This window comes from Monodon monoceros, unplaced genomic scaffold, assembly GCF_005190385.1.
Source record: "Monodon monoceros isolate NGI ecotype Baffin Bay Population unplaced genomic scaffold, NGI_Narwhal_1 Super_Scaffold_6, whole genome shotgun sequence".
Classification (NCBI taxonomy): Eukaryota; Metazoa; Chordata; class Mammalia; order Artiodactyla; family Monodontidae; genus Monodon; species Monodon monoceros.
This window is the reverse complement of record NW_021703783.1, coordinates 40054126-40073895: the sequence shown is the minus strand read 5'-3', so window position 1 is coordinate 40073895 and position 19770 is coordinate 40054126. Positions and strand designations below refer to the sequence as shown.

At 50.3% G+C, this 19770-nt stretch overlaps 1 protein-coding gene across 1 annotated transcript; it reads right to left on the bottom strand.

Annotated features, from left to right (window-relative positions):
- Positions 1–6454: 6454 nt before the first annotated feature.
- LOC114885367 (keratin, type II cuticular Hb6-like) lies at positions 6455–12973 on the bottom strand. Its single transcript, XM_029205168.1, is given in 10 exon segments — positions 6455–6636; positions 6771–6802; positions 8694–8914; positions 9164–9289; positions 9552–9716; positions 9927–10022; positions 10800–10860; positions 11660–11868; positions 12606–12941; positions 12944–12973. Coding segments are annotated over 10 exon segments (1458 nt in total).
- Between the last annotated feature and the right edge of the window lie 6797 nt (positions 12974–19770).

Here is a 19770-nt window from a genome sequence, read left to right as displayed (position 1 = left end):
TGCAACCCCTCCACCCAGATGCTCACCTTCCCAGATGCAGGCTCCACCCAATGGAGACAAGTCTGCCGCCTGAGGCCTCCCAGGACTATCCCACGTGGACACATAGGCTACCCCACACCCCTCCTCCCATTTGCCTTTGCTCAGCACTCCCTCTGCCCCCCTTCCCTACCCTCCCTCCCCACACACATACACATCCCCTGCTTCCTGCCCCACAGTGTCTCAGACCCTGAGGATCTCTGGTTCTTTCTTTGTGGCTCGTGGCCAGGGATGTCACTGGGTGTGTCTGGACACTGGATCAAGCTGGAAGTTCCTGGAGAGTAGGAAGTGTCTCCTCCTGGCTTTGACCCCCAACCAAGTCCCAGGATGGGGCTCCAGAACACGTCAGGCCTGAGTCGGTTGGATGAACTCAGGCAGCTGGTAGGGCAGCAGGTGTAGACATCAGCCCTCTTGGGCTCACCTCTATTTCTCCATTAGGAGAACAGACTGGCCATCGCTATTCCAGGCAGATGTCCCCCTGCCGGCCTCCTCTGCTGCCCCATCCCCCAGCCTGTCCCTGGGAGGCGATGTTAAGGGCCTGTGCATTCTGATGAGTCCTCACCTCAGACCCAAAGAGCTCTGACTCCACTGGAGGCCTCTCCCGAGTGCTCAGGCTGCTGCTGTTTGAGGTTTGCCAGCTGACACCAGACAGGCCTCCTCCAAGTTTCTGGCCCCCTCTCCTTCTTTCTACCATCTCTCTGGGCTTCAAGGGTACGGTCACACTCACAATAGGCCAACGTTCAGTTTAAGGCACATCATTCATCCACAGGAAAGGTTAAATCTCCAGGGCTGAAACGTCAGGAGATCAGAATTTGAGCATCAGCTCTGCCATGTCTCAGAGAGACGCTGGGCAAGAAGTGGCCTCCATGCTCTGGGCGTCAGCCTGGGGGCCTGTGCAGTGAGTCTGTGCTTGGGGAAAACACCTTGATGTTACCTTGGGTCTGGGCCAAGCACAACTAAAATGCCAAATCTGATATCCAAAAATATGACACCGTGCATTGAAAAGTCAAACAACCAGGAGCTGGGAGATATCGATAAGCTTTTTAATACGTTTCCATGTTTTGTGTTCACGGCAGCCCGAGGTGCCATCGACTTATGAAGATGAAACCTCTCCCCACCACCCTCCTTGCGGCCAACAGCAAAAATGCAGAGCAAGCTCTTCTCTTTTCAAAGGATTCTGGGTCTCCCACAGCTCTCTCCTGAGAAAAGAGCTATTCCTTGCAGAAAGCCAAGGGCACGCTCTGAGAGTAACTGAGGATTAAAGTTTCATTAGAAAAAACAAAAATTTTAAGGAGAATACAAGTGGTCTGAATCTCTCGATCAAGAACAAGCCAGGAGAGCAAGGGGCCCAGACAATAATGAGGCCCACGTTGGTGGCTCCAGGGCTCTTTCCTGGGCTCTTTTTTTTTTTTTTTTTTTGAAACTCCACAAACCAAGCTGAGACCCCCATCGAGAGAAAATCAGACCTTCTATCCACATTCTACTCCTATGCAAACATTCAATGCCCCTCCCCAAAATACACAGGATCTCCAAAGGATAAAGAAGTATGGATTATAGTGCTTTCAAAAAGTCAGGTAAGCTTGGGCTTTGGGGTCTTCTTCGCTCCTTTCGGAGGCCACAAGTGCTCTTCCAGCAAGTCTCAAATCCCCTCTGCTTTGGACCATCCTCACAAACACCCACACCCAGGCTTCTCCTTCTCCCGGCCCTGGTGCTGCCAACTGTCCCCTGCTTCAGTCCTTGGGATCTCGGGAAGTACAAACTGGAGCCGTTATCCACCCGAACCAAGCATGGTGAGAAATGCAGGGTAATCACGTGATCAAGGAAATCACAAAGTGTAACCCTCTTTGGAATGGACAGGGACATTGGAAATGACCATCTGGGAATCACCTCTTGTCTGGCTACCCCGCTCTTATACTCTTGGTGCTACTGAAGAGCGGTGGTGAGAGGCAAGCAGCCAGGGAAGGGAGTGGGTCAAGGGAGCATTCAGAAGATGAGCTTTTGCATTAAATATGGAGGAAACACTAGAGGCACAAATATACATATACACACCCTCCACCACCACCATCAGAAAGAAGAGGTAGACCCTCCCCCATTTCTACCACCCCCCCTTCCCCAGCTCCAATCCTGGTACAACACCTTTCCCTCCGCAGAGAAAATCTAGTGGCCTTTTGAACCTGATTTTCTCGCCAGCTCAAACTTGGTGGAATCCAGACCATGCTGTGCCCAAGGTGCAGCCCCTGCAGGACCCTCTAAGCCCAGGAGGCAGAGACTAGGTGAATACCACATGAAGAAAGATCTGGAGAAAGATCCCAGAGTCCCACGGGACCAATGTGCCCCTTGGGGACACCTTCTGAAGTCACCCCGGGCATTGCCAGGGAGAACTACTCAAAGGTTTTTCTATATCTTCAGATCAAATATGTATTCTTGTGACAAAATATCTTCTACCAAATCAGGTCTTTTTTTTTTTTACATCTTTATTAGAGTATAATTGCTTTACAATGGTGTGTTAGTTTCTGCTTTATAACAAAGTGAATCAGTTATACACATACATATGTTCCCATATCTCTTCCCTCTGCATCTCCCTCCCTCCCACCCTCCCTATCCCACCCCTCCAGGCGGTCACAAAGCACCGAGCTGATCTCCCTGTGCTATCGCTTTTTATAAATCCCAAATAACATAAGGTGAGAGAAGTAAGAGTTTTTCCTATAAAACAAGTGAAAGAATGTTGTCCACCAGAAACCCCTCTCTCCATCTTATCACATCCAGGGGGGACACCCTTTGCATCTGAGGGGACTCTGAACAGACTTCCGTGGTGGGACTTCTTGAGGACTGTCAATTCAAGAATATGCCGGAGACAGAGGTCCCCAATCAACTGTCTCTGTCCAGGCCATCAGGGCAAATGTCCTCCCACCAGAAGTCTGAGTTTTAATTCTGGATCCCCACATAAGAGGCATGTGTGAATCAGATATACTCCCTCTGCCACTACAACAGGAGGCGTTTGCAGTGGGTGCCTGACTATACTTAGAGTTGTTATGAATCAGGGACTTCCAAGTGCCTCCAGCTTTTCCTCTTTCTAAACGGGAGTGCGGGAATCCCCTGGCTATCCAGTGGTTAGGACTCAGCACTTTCACTGGCGTGGGTCCGGATTCAATCCCTGGTCAGGGAACTAAGATCCCACAAGCCATGTGGCGCAGCCAAAATAAAAGTAAAAATTAAAAAAATAAATGAGAGTGCAGACTATGGCTATCCTATCCCATCTCACCATTGCATGATAGGTGTGGTGGACATAGATAATTGCCATTTGGTTCACAGGACTTCAGACTGAGGTAGACCATCATGGGGGAGCTGCAACAAAAGAACCATATCCCACGAGCCTCACGTGTAACTGGACTGAATCCAAATAGCAAGATCCTGAAACTCAAGCTGATATAATAATGGGGAGAAACCTGGGGGGATCTCTGGAAGGGTGAGCATATGTTGTTTGTGGGAGGGACATGAATTGTTGTGACCAGAGAGTGCACTGTGGGATCTAGTCTCCACACGTGGCCCCAACAATTCCTTCCCTCTCTGCACATCACAAGGAGGAGCCTATTTCCTCTCCCCTTGAATCTGAGCCGGCCCTGTGACTGCTCTGCCCAATAGAATATGGTGGAAGTGAACGTCTGAGCTCAGGCCTAAAGAGGACTGGCTGCTTCTGCTTCCTACCTTCCTTCTTCTTGGAACCCAGCCACCAGGCTGTGAGGAAGCCCAAGCAGCTACATGAGAAAGGCTCATATGGAGGACAACCAAGTCTCTGGATGCCAATTATCAATGTATTTTCTCTCAGCTCCAGATTCACCCGTCATTGCCTGCTCTGTGAAAATTTAGAGGGGCTCTTTCAATATTTTCCTTTGTTTGCTGGCACAGTATTAAGCTTTGTCAGTAGAGGACGCTGGAGAGATATTGCAGGAGGAAGGGGCTTTCCTTCCTGGTTCCAGGTTCCTCCTCGCAGATTCTGGCAGCACCCACAGTTTCTCCAGAACTGCTCCTGCCGTGCAGTAGCTTCACTGCTGCAGTGCACGGTAGTCAGCAGTATCCTGTGGCCAGCAGCTTCCAACAGCCTTCTCAGGCGGTTTTGAGGTGGAGACATGTCTTCTTCTTGAACAGGTTTCCCTAGCTTTCCCTGGATCTGAGGTCCAGATCTTGGCCACAGGGGGTCCACTTCCTTGGGTGCACTCTCTCAGGCCTAGGGGTAGGGGCTGCTCCTTATATCTGCAGCTCCTGTATGCTTTATTTTTTTTTAATAAATTTATTTATTTTATTTATTTATTTTTGGCTGCATTGGGCCTTTGTTGCTGCATGCGGGCTTTCCCTAGTTGTGGCGAATGGGGGCTACTCTTCGTTGCAGTGCGCAGGCTTCTCATTGCTGTGGCTTCTCCTGTTGCAGAGCATGGGCTCTAGGCACGTGGGCTTCAGTAGTTGTGGCTCGAGGGCTCAAGAGCGCAGGCTCAGTAGTTGTGGCACACGGGCTTAGTTGCTCCGCGGCATGTGGGATCTTGCCAGACCAGGGCTCGAACCCGTGTCCCCTGCAATGGCAGGCGGCTTCTTAACCACGGCGCCACCAGGGCAGTCCAGCAGCTCCTGTACGCTTTAGATTTTTTGCTTCTTACTAGCCAGTCTCTCATTACTCAATCCCCTGTTATAGTTAATGATTATTTATATTAAACTTCATCTGTTCAAATTATCGTCTCCTGATTAGGCCCTGACTGACACATCCTGGCCAATAGCTCCAGCTGAACTCATAGCTGGTGGCTAGTACCAAGTCCAGCTACATGGAATGAGGTCATTTTGGACCTTCCAGACATCCTAGCATCCCAAACAACATCACATAAAGTAGAAGAGCTGCCCAGTAAGCCCATCAAATCATGAGAAATAATAAAGCATTATTGTTTCAAGCCTCTAAATTTTGGAGTGATTCGTTATGTGTAATAGATATCTGAAACCTCCCTACAACCCAGGAGGTATCATTATTCCATTTTACAGATGGAGAAGCTAAAGTTCAGTGAGGATCAATGACTTGCCCACAATTACAGAACTAGTAAATGGCGAACCAACATTCAAACATAGGTTTGTATTAACCAAACTCTTTTAAATACATAATCTCACTTAGGCGGCCAGAAGGGACCTTAGGAATAATGTCCAACATCCCTCATTCTATAGCCAAAGAAACTGAAGCTCAGAAGGTGGAAGCAATTTGCCCAAAGTCACCCGCTTAAGAAATGGCAGAATCGGGACTCTGAGCTAGAAGCCTGGTTCTCCTGACCCAAAGCTCTTCGTCTCCCTCACACTGTCGTCCCACATGCCTTCCTTCACCCATTTCCTCATGTACTTTCCCCCTCCAGGAATGTCCCCAGCAGGGTGGAGGGGACGATCACCCTGGTTGAGAAGCCCTAGGGCACATCTGGCCATGTCTAGGGACACCTTTGGTTGTCACAATTGGAGGTGAGGAGTACTACTGGCTTCTAGTGGGTAGAGGCCATTGCTACTACTAAACACCCTACAATGCACAGGACGTTCACCCCCAACAAAGAAGTCTCCAGCCCAAAATGTCAATAGTGTTGAAGTTGAGAAACCTTGGTCTATAGAAACCCGTAACCACACAAGGCAGGGAGGGATTCCCTGCCTCCATGGGTCTTCTCTTGTTTTTCCAAGCCTCAGGTTGCTCAAGGCCAGGTGGGCAGCTTCTACTGCAGTCATTTTCACCTACTGAAAAATAACTAAGTGCATGAGAAGTCCTGAAGAAATCTCTGGCAGGGAGCACCTATCACAGGAGGGCCCTGGCGTTTGCAAGACTCTGAGGCACCAGGCTGGATTAGTTACAATTAGTTTATTGGAAACAAAGAGTGAAATAAAGGCAAACAAACTTGCAGGCAGCTGACTCACCGGCTTTTATAGAAGCCTCCGCAGGCGTCCCTGGAAGGTGATGGTCTCCCCTCCAATGGGTCACATCCCTCACAGAGTTACAGGAAAACCACCATCAGTGTTCTTTATCTCCATTCCATAGGTACAAGCACACTGGCAGATTCCCCAGGATGCGCAGATGGGGAGATTCTGGGGCCTGTCCTGTTCCCCCAAGCTTAGATGAAGGGATCAGGCAAGACCAATGAATCCAGCAAAAAACAGAAGGCGGAAGAAAGGATGAGTCCTCAGAACAACCAAACGACTACTAGGAAAGACTGCAGAAAGACGCCAAGGTGCGCCCCAGCCTCAGTGGGGCTCAGGTGCCGGGGGATGGCACACAGAGGGAGCAGCTAGGGAGCAGGAGAGGCAAAAGGTACACATCTGGAGCCTGTTCTCCGGAGGCCAGCAGCCGGCGGCGCGTGGGGCCACGGAAGGGGCGTTCCGCTTGCGAGAGGTCCTGGCTGGGCGCAGGGCGACCCTAGCACCTCTTAGAGCCCACGATGCTGCAGCCCAGCCCGGAGCAGGGGCCGTAGGCGTCGGCGGTGCCCACCACCACGTTGTCGCTGCAGGGGGCCCTGCAGACGCTGGTGGTGACAGCAGGGGCAGCGCCGGAGGCGCAGAGATCGCCACAGACGACGCCCCCGCGGCAGCGGCTGACGCCTGGATGGGGGGAGAACAGGCAGAGACGCGGGTCAGGCACTGCCACAGCCAGGCGGCTTGGGGCAGCGAAAATGCTCCCTCCCCAAAGGCACTGTGACCACCCAGCTGGAGAAGGGGGAGGGGAGGCTACTTACAGACATTCACAGCCCCGACGCCCTCGAACAGCCTGCGGAGAAAGGAAAAGAGAAAGGTCAGTGCCCTGAAAAGCCGCTGGACCACACACAAACAAGGTGAAAGGTGAGGTCCCCCACCTTCCTTCTGCGCACTTGCCCAGGGGAAGGGGCGATTTAGCGGTAGCCGGGTCACTGTATGGGTTCTGGAGACAGATCACCTGGTGCACCGGCTCTCCACCCCTTATTAGCTGAGCAACCTCAGAAATGCCCTCCCTCAGCCTGTCTCCTCCTGGGGAAAATCTACTCCCTGATCTGTTGTGAGAATGAACTCAGAATACGCCTACAAGTGCATAATGCCTGCCACACAGTAAGCACTTCAAAAATGGTAGCTGCTACTCTTTATTTCGGTTCTTATGGACTTGTAAATGCAACTGAGGTGCAGCAAATTAAAATTCCTGAATCTGGTCTGATTGGCGTCACTAAAATGTGAGTTTCGGGAAGACAGAATTTTTTGTCTATTCTTTTCCCCATTGCAGATAGTGCCCCAAACGATACCTGGCTCAATAAATAACTTGCATGAATGAATGGGATGTTAGAACCCATTGAGAGCAGGCTCAGAGGCTAGCTACACCAATTCCCTCACTTAACAGATGGAGAAACTGAGGCCCAGAGACAGGAAATAACCAGTGCCGGAGGCAGGGATATCACTCCTGCCACCTAACTCCACCCAGCCCGTGTTTCCTTCCCACACAACGCTCTCTCCTTAAGGAAAACACACAGAGTCCCTCTGAGGGACCGTGGCAAAGGGTTGTCAAGATCAGCTTCAGAAATGTGGAGAATCCGCAGCCCACCATCTACCGTCCCATGCCCAGGTTTCCTAGGGAACCCACACCAAAGCTTCGGAGTTCATTCCAAGAGCGCTTTGTGGCAAAGGGGTGGACCTCTGTTTCCAGTGCTACTGTTTCCAGTGTCTCTCCAGCATTCAAACTCAGTCTTGAAAAATTCTCCCTCCTAGAATTCTGCCCCAATGAAACTACCCAGGCCCAGAGAGCCCCAGTGCCTCTGAAATCTCCAAGGCAATTACTTGCGTTTGTTGCGAGTCTCACATGTGATCGCTTTGATTCCAGCTACCAAACCTGTGTCCTCATTTCCCCAACACACAGGACGCTCCCTCTGCATCCTCAATCTACTCTTCCCAGGACCAAGGGCCTGGCTGGACGTGAGAAGAGGACGGCTCAGGGTAAGAGCACCTGACTAACTGGGGAAAGAACCAAAGGCAACACCCCGGGACTCTTGCCCTCATAGGAGCTGTTCAGCCGCCCCCCTCCAGCTGAACATAGAAGGCTGAAGACCAGTGGGTCTCCCCACGCCCTCAAAACAAGCAACAAGCAAAAATGCCCAGACCAGGGCAGCTGCTTCAAGAGACCAGTCCCTGCTGTCTGTCTATCCTTAGTCCCACTTGCTGCAATGGACGACCACTTAGGGATGCTCACTGTGGTTAAAATATATAAGTGTGTGTTGATAAAACCTCCTATTGAAGCTGTCATTTGGGGAGAAATCTGAACTCCCAGGGCTGGGGCCAGCACCAGGCTTGAAAAGAGACCTGGAACCCTGAGGGACATCTGCAACGAGGGCCCGGGACGGAAGAGGCACTATAGAGGGAAGGTGGCCCAGCCCAGACAGGGCTTCTCAGGAAAAGCAATGACTATGGCCTTGACCCCGGGCTCTGAGAAACAGATTTGCAAAAGGCACCAATCTCAGATCAGCACCTAAGTGGGCATCAGAGACTCAAATGGGGCTAGAAACATACCTAATGAATAACTCAAATTACCTTTCCAGTTGCAGGATGGGGAGGTTTGGAAACAGGAGTCAAGTAGGAATGTGAGGGACAGCACACTGAGAACCCAGGCAGGGCTGAGAGAGAAATTTGGCTACTGTACCCACCTGTGCTCCTCACCCTCCAGCAGGCGCCTGTAGGTGGCGATCTCGATGTCCAGGCCCAGCTTGGAGTTCATCACCTCCTGGTACTCCTTGAGCAGGCAGGCCATGTCCCGCTTGGCCTTCTGCAGGGCCTCCTCCAGCCCGGCCAGCTTGCAGCGGGCATCATTAAGGGCCGCCTCGCCCTGCTGCTCCGCCTGGGTCACAGTGGCCTCCAACTTGGAGTTCTAAAGGCCCAGAAGAGAACAAGATGGGTTATGGTCCCTGGGTCTCTGTGTCCACTTCCTGGATGCATCCAGTCTCTCCTGGCCAGCTGGGATCACCCCAGAAACAGGTCTCTCCTCTTCATCACATGGGTTTCCTTAAGTGACCACAACCTGGGACTCAGGTCATGCAGATGGGCTGGAGAATGAAAGGTGAGATCCAGTTGGGTGCACACACTGCCTGTGGGACCCTGGGCCTCAAATGACCCCTACCTGGCACTTGGCATTCTCGACCTCGGCCGTCAATCTCTGGATCATGCGGTTCAGCTCGTTGATCTCCTCCTTGGTGCGGCGCAGGGTCTCCCCGTGCCGGATCACCGTGGCCTTCATCTCCTCACACTGGAGGGAAGCAGAGAGGCTCATGAAACTCAGGATGGGACATCCCACCCACTCAGGACACCACAGATGATTTGCAAATTGTACAGTACTCAGCCTGTGCAACCATACGTGGCAGCCATGTCCTGCCACTATAACCTGAGAGGGGTCTGCACTTCTTTCACCACCTCTAGGAATCAGAGTCCCCAGACAAAAGAAGCCTTGTTAGTATATACCACCCATCCCTCCCACCATGTCTAGGAGGCAGGTGCCCTGAGACATTCACCTTGCTGCGGTACCAGCTCTCAGCCTCGGCCCGACTGCGGCCGGCAATGTCGTCATAGTTCGCCTTGATCTCGGCCACAATGCTATCCATGTTCAGGTCCCGGCTGTTGTCCATCTTGATGATGACCGAGGTGTCTGAGATGTGAGTGTGGAGAACTCGGATCTCCTGCAGATGGTGGGGTGGGAGGATGCGTGTGGTTTACACCATCCCCTCCCCCACCACAGTGAGAGACCTGCTTGGTCTCTAGCCCCCGCCCTCTCTGACAGCCTCACGGACTGCAGCTGCTGCCCAAATCCCTGTCCCACTCTGATCCCAGACCAACGCCCTCTCTTCCAGGTCAGCTGCTGGTTTTCTGCCTGGACCACAGCCCCTCACCTCCTCATACAGTCGCCGCAGGAAGTCGATCTCCTGAATCAGGGCCTCTGAGTTGGCCTCCAGGTCTGACTTGCAGAGGTAGGCGCAGTCCACATCCTGGGAAGGTGGGGAGTCTTTGAGTTCAGAGGACCTCTGGTGATCACCACCCCCACATTCCTCTCTCTCTTCACCCATTACATGGAGGTGAAGGGGAAAGGATTCCCAGTGCTACTATTCCCATGCCATCTCCATACCCTCTGACCTTCCCCGGAGGCACTTTACCACCTCCTCCCCTTCTAAGAACAAACACCTCGTGCCTTGGAGATGGGTTACCAGCCTTCCAATCCTCGCACCTGAGACCTCTTACCTCCCAGCTCTCCTTCTTACCCTCCCCTGTACCAGGAAGCCTGCCAGACTGGCTCCCTCACTCAGCCACCTTGACACTTCCCTGTCCCCCAGCAGTCCTCCAAGACTCCACCTGGCCTCTCCTGGCTCTGCTCCATCCTCCCCGAGATCCTGAGACTTTGCCCCTCTTCCTAATCAGACTTCCTGCATCACTAGACGGGACACCATCCCTCAACAGTGAGACTGGAGCCGCCATGCCTCCATGGGACCCCAGCCACACACCACCACCTCTGGAGCAGCACAAGAACATCCAGAGCTCAACTCAGCCATGCCCCGGCTTCAGGGCAGGGTGCTGGTGGATACTCCAAGGTTAGTGCCCTTCTCAGAGCCCTACATGGGCCTTTCATGACCTAATCCCTGGGAATTTCCCATCCTGACTTGGCAAGGTCACTGCACCCCGCACTGAGGTTGAGACCATGGGTCTCCCCAGCAAGAGCCTGTCATTCTGAGATCCCTCGTGTCTCTGCTTCCCGATCCCATGTGACTCACCTTCTTCAGAGCCACAAACTCATTCTCCGCTGTCGCTCTCAGAGTGACTTCCGCCTCGTACCTGAGGCAGAAGAGGGCAGAAAGGGAGGTCATGGCAGGGCAGGTCTCCCCAGAACCCCTCCACTTCATACCAGTGAAGGAGGCAATGTTAGGGATCTGCCAACACAGCCCGCCCCCTGGCAGCCCTGCTGGGGTCCGCTGTGGTTGGATTTGGGATGTGTTTGTGATTCTCTCTCCACTTTGCATTGAGGGGTCCAGGGGGCCACTCTTCTGGGACCTCACAGCCCTGTTCCCAAAGCTGCTCTGAGGTCCCGTCTGGAGAATAAGGACTCAGCACCAGCCCCATGCTAGGAGTGGACAGCAGCACGTGTGGGGCACTGCAGCCTCCGCTCTCCTGGGTGTCCATCCTAGCTCAGCTGTGGGAGGGCCCATGAGTCCCAGAGGCCCTCAGCACTCCGCACCCTAGACGGTGGGACACCAGCAGCCCCAGGACCTGGCAGCCCTGAGCGACACTGGGACTCATATCACGTCCAGGTGCTACAGGTGAGAGCCTGAGAGGCCGGGAGGAGATGGCTTGGGAGACTGCAGAAGCCCCCTCCCCACAGACCGCAGGGCACAGCCGCTGGGTGATCAGGCTCCAGGAAGTGAAGGCTGAAGGAGCAGAGAGAGACCTCCTGGGGAATCACGGCCCTGCTCTCAGGCATCTGATCGATGACTGCCTGATGTGAAGATCCTGCTGCACAGCGCCCACCTGCCCTGCAAGGTCACTGGCCCTTCTCGGAAAGTCTTCTCCAGTCTCATCCAGTGGGCTTTAACTCAAGTCCATCCCTGTGCCCAGCATCGTCCCTGACCGCACTCACTTCTGCTTGTAGCCCTCCAGCACCTCCTGCATGTGGCTGAGCTCCGAGGCCAGACTCCCGCTGTCGGCCTCCACACACTCGGCCTCCCTCCTCAGCGTCTGGATGTAGCCCTGGAACAGGGGCTCCAGGTTGCTCTCGCAGCACTGGCGGTTCTGGTAAAACTGCCACTTGGTCTCCAGCAGCTTGTTCTGCTGCTCCAGGAAGCGCACCTGCCATTTGGGGTGGGAGGATGGGTCAGATGGCTCCCACTGCCCCAAAGCCTACTTGGGGCATGTGGGGATGGGAGAGGGCACTGATTGCTTTAAGGTAAACTCCCAAACCAGGAGCTCAGCAGAGATTACACAGAGGGTGCTGTGGAAGACAAGGCAACTTCTGGATTTCGGGATTGGGATCTATGTTTGGATTTTCCAAGTTAGGGGTGAGAGCAAGAGGCTGGGAAAGACCAGTCCGTGCTCAGGTGAACTGAGTTATCCTGACGTACTGAGCCTAGGTGGCATGTGGTCAGGAGCCAAGTAGAGGTCTTTTTGCCTCTGACTCCCCCATCAGTGCCCAGCCTGAATTGAGCATGGGTGGGTTCAGGAAAGGTGTGATCAAGGACACCCACCCAAAGGCTGACCTGTGGTCCTCTTCCTATATCTTATGTGCATTTCTTGTGTCTTGTTTGCATGTATGGCCTTCTTCCTCCGACATGCGGTTCCAAACCTGTCCTTGTCTGTCTATGGGGACCCTGCCTGTCTGGACAGAGGTTGTATATAATAACAATTGCATCATCAGGAGCCCCTGCTCTAGACTCATCTCTCTGATCTTTCTGTGCCCTGGATATGTGTCCGTCTCCTCCATCAGACTCGGGGCTCACCTGGGCCACATCTCTCCTGCCCCCCGACTACCCCTTCAGTGCCTGCCCAGGAAGGGAGGGTTCAGGAAGGGTGTGATCAAGGACACCCACCTTGTCGATGAAGGCAGCGAATCTGCTGTTGAGACACTTGATCTGCTCCTTCTCCTCGTGCTTCACACACTGCGCGTTGGGGTCAATCTCCAGGTTGAGGGGCGCGAGGAGCCTCTCGTTGACCGACACGGTGGTGATGCAGGGCGGGCTGGGGCCGCACACGCCGCCAGAGCGGTACCCGAAGTTGCGGCCGCAGGAGCCGGCGCGGAAGCCCTCGCAGAGGCTGCGGCTGCCGAAGCCCCCGGTGAGGCCGCGGTAGCAGGAGATGCCGCGGTAGGGGGCGGCCGTGATGCTGCAGCGGCTGGGCCGGGTCCCGCAGGCTGAGACGCAGCTGAAGGCTGGCCGGCACGGTAAGATCCACAAGTCATGGTGTTTTTTGGGGCACGGGAGGCTCTGAGGAGGAAGACGGCCTAATGGAGGGCACAGTGGACGAAGATGTTTACTTCTTGGACATCGTTGGACCCTTTATATCCAACGATGTAAAGGGTCCTTTATATCAATTAAGCACATTAAGGAAGAAGCAATAGCAGCTAAACAGCCCAAGCCTATAAAAGTCTAACTGCTCGTAACACCAAGCATCTTCTTCCTCCTTTTATCTAGAAATCTACCTTCCATCCACTTCTCTCTTTCTTTCCCCAACCCTACCCCACCTCTACTCTGACCCATGGCGTTCAGAATTCTTGCCCTTGTTGGTTGCTTTTCCCTACCACCCCATCATCACTCAGGTCAAGGACTCAGGTAAAGAACACATCTACTCACTGCATCTTTCCTTCAGGCCCCATCCCGGATCTCTCCCCATCCCATCCGTAGCCCCAGGAATGGCTGCCCTCTGGTCTGCTTCATCTGGTCCCCACCCCATCTTACCAAAAAGCTTTGCATTATTAACCACCAAGCTTTGATGGCTCCATTACTCAGCACTTAATATGCAGCTGGTATTCATATCATTCACTCAAGAAATATTTATTGAGCACCTACTATGTGCCAAGCCCTTGGAATATAGCCATGAACCAAACATTTGTACCCATTGGTGTGCTGCAGGGTTTGCATTTTTGTTCATGATCTAAGTATATGTTCAGCTTTTCTCTTAGAACTGGAAGCTCACATCAAATAAGGGTGAGTTCATCCTCTGGCCCTGAACCCTGAGAGCACACTGAAGGACCCTGAAGAGGTACTGGAGGGAGGGATTAGCAAGTGTGTATGATTGTGTCCTATACAAACACCATCTACCATGTGATACTTTAGTGATGACAGATGGTGGATGGATAGGAGTGCAGTGAGATAAACTCATCCCTTCCACTGGGATCAAACACACCAAGCTCTGAGTGCCAGCTCTGCCTCTAACTACACAACCTGAGCAATCTCTTAACCCTCTAGGCCTCAGGGTCCTCATCTGTAAAACTAGAATAATAACACCTGCCTCAGAGGGTAATTGTAAAAATTAAACGCATTAACGAAAGTTGGGCAATCAGTATAGTATCTACTATGAAGTAAGATGAACATCAAAAGATGTTGTTATAAGTTTGGAAGAATATTCATAAAATAGTTTTCTACGCTAAGTATACGCTACCTGAATAATCTTTTTTAAATAACCACATACCCTAGAAAATCTCTTGCACAAATACACCAGAAGACATGGAAAAGCTCTGTTCATAATACAAACTCTGGGGGCAACCATGAGGCTACCAGGGTGGAAAGATGAATAAACTGTGACATATTCATACAAAGAATACAGTCCACAGTGAAAATGAACATAATACAGGAAGCAACACTGAACAATCGAATACACACATTATGATTCCATTTATATGAAGTTCAAAAACTGGAAAACTAAATCATATATGGTCTAGGGATGCATTCCTTGGTCCTTAAACTGTAAAGAAAAGCAAGGGAATGATACAACACAAAATCCCAGAGAGGAGCCATCCCTGGATCAGGAAGGAAGGGGGTACAGTGAGAATGAGGCTCAGAGGAAGCTCCTAAGTTACACATATGTTCTATTTCTTCCTACAGGTGGTAGGCACACCACCTATACTTTCTTTTTGGGGGGTGGTATATTTCACCATAAAAGCAATTTTAACTTCCATAAAGCTCCCATTGGCAGAGCCAAGACCACGGAGTGGTCATTCTGCCAACTCTTCCCCCCTCCCCTCTTCTCTTCCCCCACCACAAGCTTTTTTACTCTAAGAAAACCTACAGATTGAATGTCTTTTTAGGTCTTCAAAATTAGCAGCCATTAATAATACCTGACGTTAAATGAAATGTTACATCTGAATTTTTTGTAATATCTTGTTTTAAATTGCTTGCTGCTCCTTTCAAATTGCTTAGCAAAGACCAGCCATTAGTAATTAGCTCATGTTTACGCGTGGCATTTTTATAGGGAGTTACACTGGTAGAAAAGGCAAAGCGTGTGTGAGCTGCACCCTGACTCACAGGGCTTCTCCTCAGGACACCCGGCCAGCTGGCTGGCTGGGAGCACCACGCTGCCTTGTGGGCAGTGCCCAGAGTGGCGGATGAGGGCATAAAGGGCCTCAGAAGAGCTGGCCCAGCTCCCCAAACACATAAAGTATCAGAAGTGACGCCCTCCTCTGGGATGGCAAGATGGCTGGTACAGTCCGTGCCCCCATGTCAGTCCTGTCACAAGCCCCACTCCTGAATGTTTTGCACAGACACACTATTCTCTTTGCCCACCAACCCCCCCACCTCCCTCCTGCCCTAAGCTGATCTGCCTGCCTTTGCCCCTAAGACACAGCAGCTATGGGGGCGGAGGGGGGGGGGCGGGGAAGACTGCTAGCTGCGGCGTTTCACTTCTCTTTTCTTCCCTTCCATTTAATGCAAACCCCTGTACTTTATGGTATCATTTTTCTAGACCTGCTCTATTGGAATGGGGTGCTTCACGGGTACATAGAACACAGTATAACCTATCTAGGTACTGACAATATACCAGAGGTAAACAAGTAACTAAAAGTGCTGTTCTCCATCCCCTTCCTTCAGTTCGCAGCCACACGGTCCTGCAGATCTCCACCCCGCCCCCAGCCTCTCATTGCCCTGTGCCACATACATGCCCATTGGCCATCCTGGTTGCAACCATTCCAGCCTCCTCTGACTCTGCCCACCTTCCTTAGACTGACTCTCCCCAATCCTATATCCACAGATATCCTCTCTCTAACAACTTCTCCACCCTCTTGAAAGTTTGCAGGGATTAGGAAATCCAGGGGTTGCCATAGCCTATAGGTGAGAAGGCATTGCATCTCCTGAGCTTCACTACTTAATAGATGGGAGACTGGAGCCTACCCGGCTCTTTGGTGGGGCTAATGGCAGACTCTGGGAGGGCTCACGCCAAGGAGTACTTCCCAGAACTTCTGCTGCCAGTGCCCTTGTTCCCCTGGTGAGCCACAGCCACCCCCCACCTCTGCAGAAGACCCTCCAACACTAGCAGGAGTTGTATCCTTTTGATGTGATTCGATTTGGGGTGGTCCGGGAAGATCCCACATGCTGCAGAGCAACTAAGCCCGTGCGCCGCAACTACTGAGCCTGCACTCTAGAGCCAGCGAGCCACAACTACTGAGTCTGCGTGCCACAACTACTGAAGCCCCTGTGCCTAGAGCCCTTGCTCCACAACAAGAGAATCCACCGCAATGAGAAGCCTGAGCACCGCAATGAAGAGTAGCCTCCACCCACCACAACTAGAGAAAGCCCGCGCACAGCAACGAGGACCCAACACAGCCAAAAATAGATAAATAAATAAATAAATATATTTTTTAAAAGAACAGAAGCAATATTGTAACAAATTCAATAACGACTTTTAAAATGGTCCACATTAAAAAAATCTTTAAAAAAAATAGATGGGAGACTTTGGTTGAGTTATTTAACCTCTCTGAGCCTCAGTTTCCCCATCTGTAAAATGGGGATAATGATACATACTTCATAGGGTTGATGTGAGAATTAGAGATCATTTATGGCATATAATGGTGGTCACATAGTAGGTGGCCAATAAAAAGAAAGTAGGACCTATGTTGCCCTATGGAGTTCTTTCTAATTGTAAAGGGGAAAATGTACTCAAGTGATCCGATTTAGCATCACCAGTAACAGGACAACCTGACATTTTGTGCTTCCTGGGGTAATACAGTAAGAGTTATAAAGCATCAGTTATGACATATTCTGCCCAAAAATGTTTCAGTTAAACCCAGTCAAGCCTCCAGACCAGCACTATCTAATAGAAGCTGGTGTGATGGTGGAACTGTTCTGTAGCTGTGCTGTTCAATAAGGTAGCCAGTAGTCATGTGTGGCATGTAATTGAGGGACTAGATTTTGAATTTATTTAATTTCAACTAATTTAAATAACCACCTGTGTCTATTGGCTACCATACTGAACAGCCTAGCTCAAGAGTTAATTTTCAGTGTACAGAAAATACAAGAGATAGAGCGATAAGTTAAATCAAGAAAACTTATTTTTAAAAATTATTAGGGCAATTGGGAAATTTTAATATGGAATGGATAGTAAATGATTCTTTGGAATTATCGTTCTTTTTCTTGCATGTGAAAATGGTACTGTCCTTATTCTTAAGAAATGCATATGCTTAAGTATTTAAGGGCTCCATGTTATGCTTTCTGTAATCGTCAAATAATTGGGCAAATGTGAAAGCAGATATGGCACAATGTTAACAACTCTTGAATCTGGGTACCTGGGTGGAACACATCAGGGTGTTTGTTACACAGGTACTATTCCTTCAACTTTTCTATATGTTTGAAAACTCTCATAATAAAAGTGGAAGAAGACATAAAACACAAATATTTAATAATCTGTTGGCTGCTGAAATACACCTGACTTCCTGTCATGGCAGCAGCCAGCAGATTATTAAATATTTGTGTTTTATGTCTTCTTCCACTTTTATTATGAGAGTTTTCAAACATATAGAAAAGTTGAAGGAATAGTACCTGTGTAACAAACACCCTGATGTGTTCCACCCAGGTACCCAGATTCAAGAGTTGTTAACATTGTGCCATATCTGCTTTCACATTTGCCCAATTATTTGACGATTACAGAAAGCATAACATGGAGCCCTTAAATACTTAAGCATATGCATTTCTTAAGAATAAGGACAGTACCATTTTCACATGCAAGAAAAAGAACGATAATTCCAAAGAATCATTTACTATCCATTCCATATTAAAATTTCCCAATTGCCCTAATAATTTTTAAAAATAAGTTTTCTTGATTTAACTTATCGCTCTATCTCTTGTATTTTCTGTACACTGAAAATTAACTCTTGAGCTAGGCTGTTCAGTATGGTAGCCAATAGACACAGGTGGTTATTTAAATTAGTTGAAATTAAATAAATTCAAAATCTAGTCCCTCAATTACATGCCACACATGACTACTGGCTACCTTATTGAACAGCACAGCTACAGAACAGTTCCACCATCACACCAGCTTCTATTAGATAGTGCTGGTCTGGAGGCTTGACTGGGTTTAACTGAAACATTTTTGGGCAGAATATGTCATAACTGATGCTTTATAACTCTTACTGTATTACCCCAGGAAGCACAAAATGTCAGGTTGTCCTGTTACTGGTGATGCTAAATCGGATCACTTGAGTACATTTTCCCCTTTACAATTAGAAAGAACTCCATAGGGCAACATAGGTCCTACTTTCTTTTTATTGGCCACCTACTATGTGACCACCATTATATGCCATAAATGATCTCTAATTCTCACATCAACCCTATGAAGTATGTATCATTATCCCCATTTTACAGATGGGGAAACTGAGGCTCAGAGAGGTTAAATAACTCAACCAAAGTCTCCCATCTATTTTTTTTAAAGATTTTTTTAATGTGGACCATTTTAAAAGTCGTTATTGAATTTGTTACAATATTGCTTCTGTTCTTTTAAAAAATATATTTATTTATTTATTTATCTATTTTTGGCTGTGTTGGGTCCTCGTTGCTGTGCGCGGGCTTTCTCTAGTTGTGGTGGGTGGAGGCTACTCTTCATTGCGGTGCTCAGGCTTCTCATTGCGGTGGATTCTCTTGTTGTGGAGCAAGGGCTCTAGGCACAGGGGCTTCAGTAGTTGTGGCACGCAGACTCAGTAGTTGTGGCTCGCTGGCTCTAGAGTGCAGGCTCAGTAGTTGCGGCGCACGGGCTTAGTTGCTCTGCAGCATGTGGGATCTTCCCGGACCACCCCAAATCGAATCACATCAAAAGGATACAACTCCTGCTAGTGTTGGAGGGTCTTCTGCAGAGGTGGGGGGTGGCTGTGGCTCACCAGGGGAACAAGGGCACTGGCAGCAGAAGTTCTGGGAAGTACTCCTTGGCGTGAGCCCTCCCAGAGTCTGCCATTAGCCCCACCAAAGAGCCGGGTAGGCTCCAGTCTCCCATCTATTAAGTAGTGAAGCTCAGGAGATGCAATGCCTTCTCACCTATAGGCTATGGCAACCCCTGGATTTCCTAATCCCTGCAAACTTTCAAGAGGGTGGAGAAGTTGTTAGAGAGAGGATATCTGTGGATATAGGATTGGGGAGAGTCAGTCTAAGGAAGGTGGGCAGAGTCAGAGGAGGCTGGAATGGTTGCAACCAGGATGGCCAATGGGCATGTATGTGGCACAGGGCAATGAGAGGCTGGGGGCGGGGTGGAGATCTGCAGGACCGTGTGGCTGCGAACTGAAGGAAGGGGATGGAGAACAGCACTTTTAGTTACTTGTTTACCTCTGGTATATTGTCAGTACCTAGATAGGTTATACTGTGTTCTATGTACCCGTGAAGCACCCCATTCCAATAGAGCAGGTCTAGAAAAATGATACCATAAAGTACAGGGGTTTGCATTAAATGGAAGGGAAGAAAAGAGAAGTGAAACGCCGCAGCTAGCAGTCTTCCCCGCCCCCCCCCCTCCGCCCCCATAGCTGCTGTGTCTTAGGGGCAAAGGCAGGCAGATCAGCTTAGGGCAGGAGGGAGGTGGGGGGGTTGGTGGGCAAAGAGAATAGTGTGTCTGTGCAAAACATTCAGGAGTGGGGCTTGTGACAGGACTGACATGGGGGCACGGACTGTACCAGCCATCTTGCCATCCCAGAGGAGGGCGTCACTTCTGATACTTTATGTGTTTGGGGAGCTGGGCCAGCTCTTCTGAGGCCCTTTATGCCCTCATCCGCCACTCTGGGCACTGCCCACA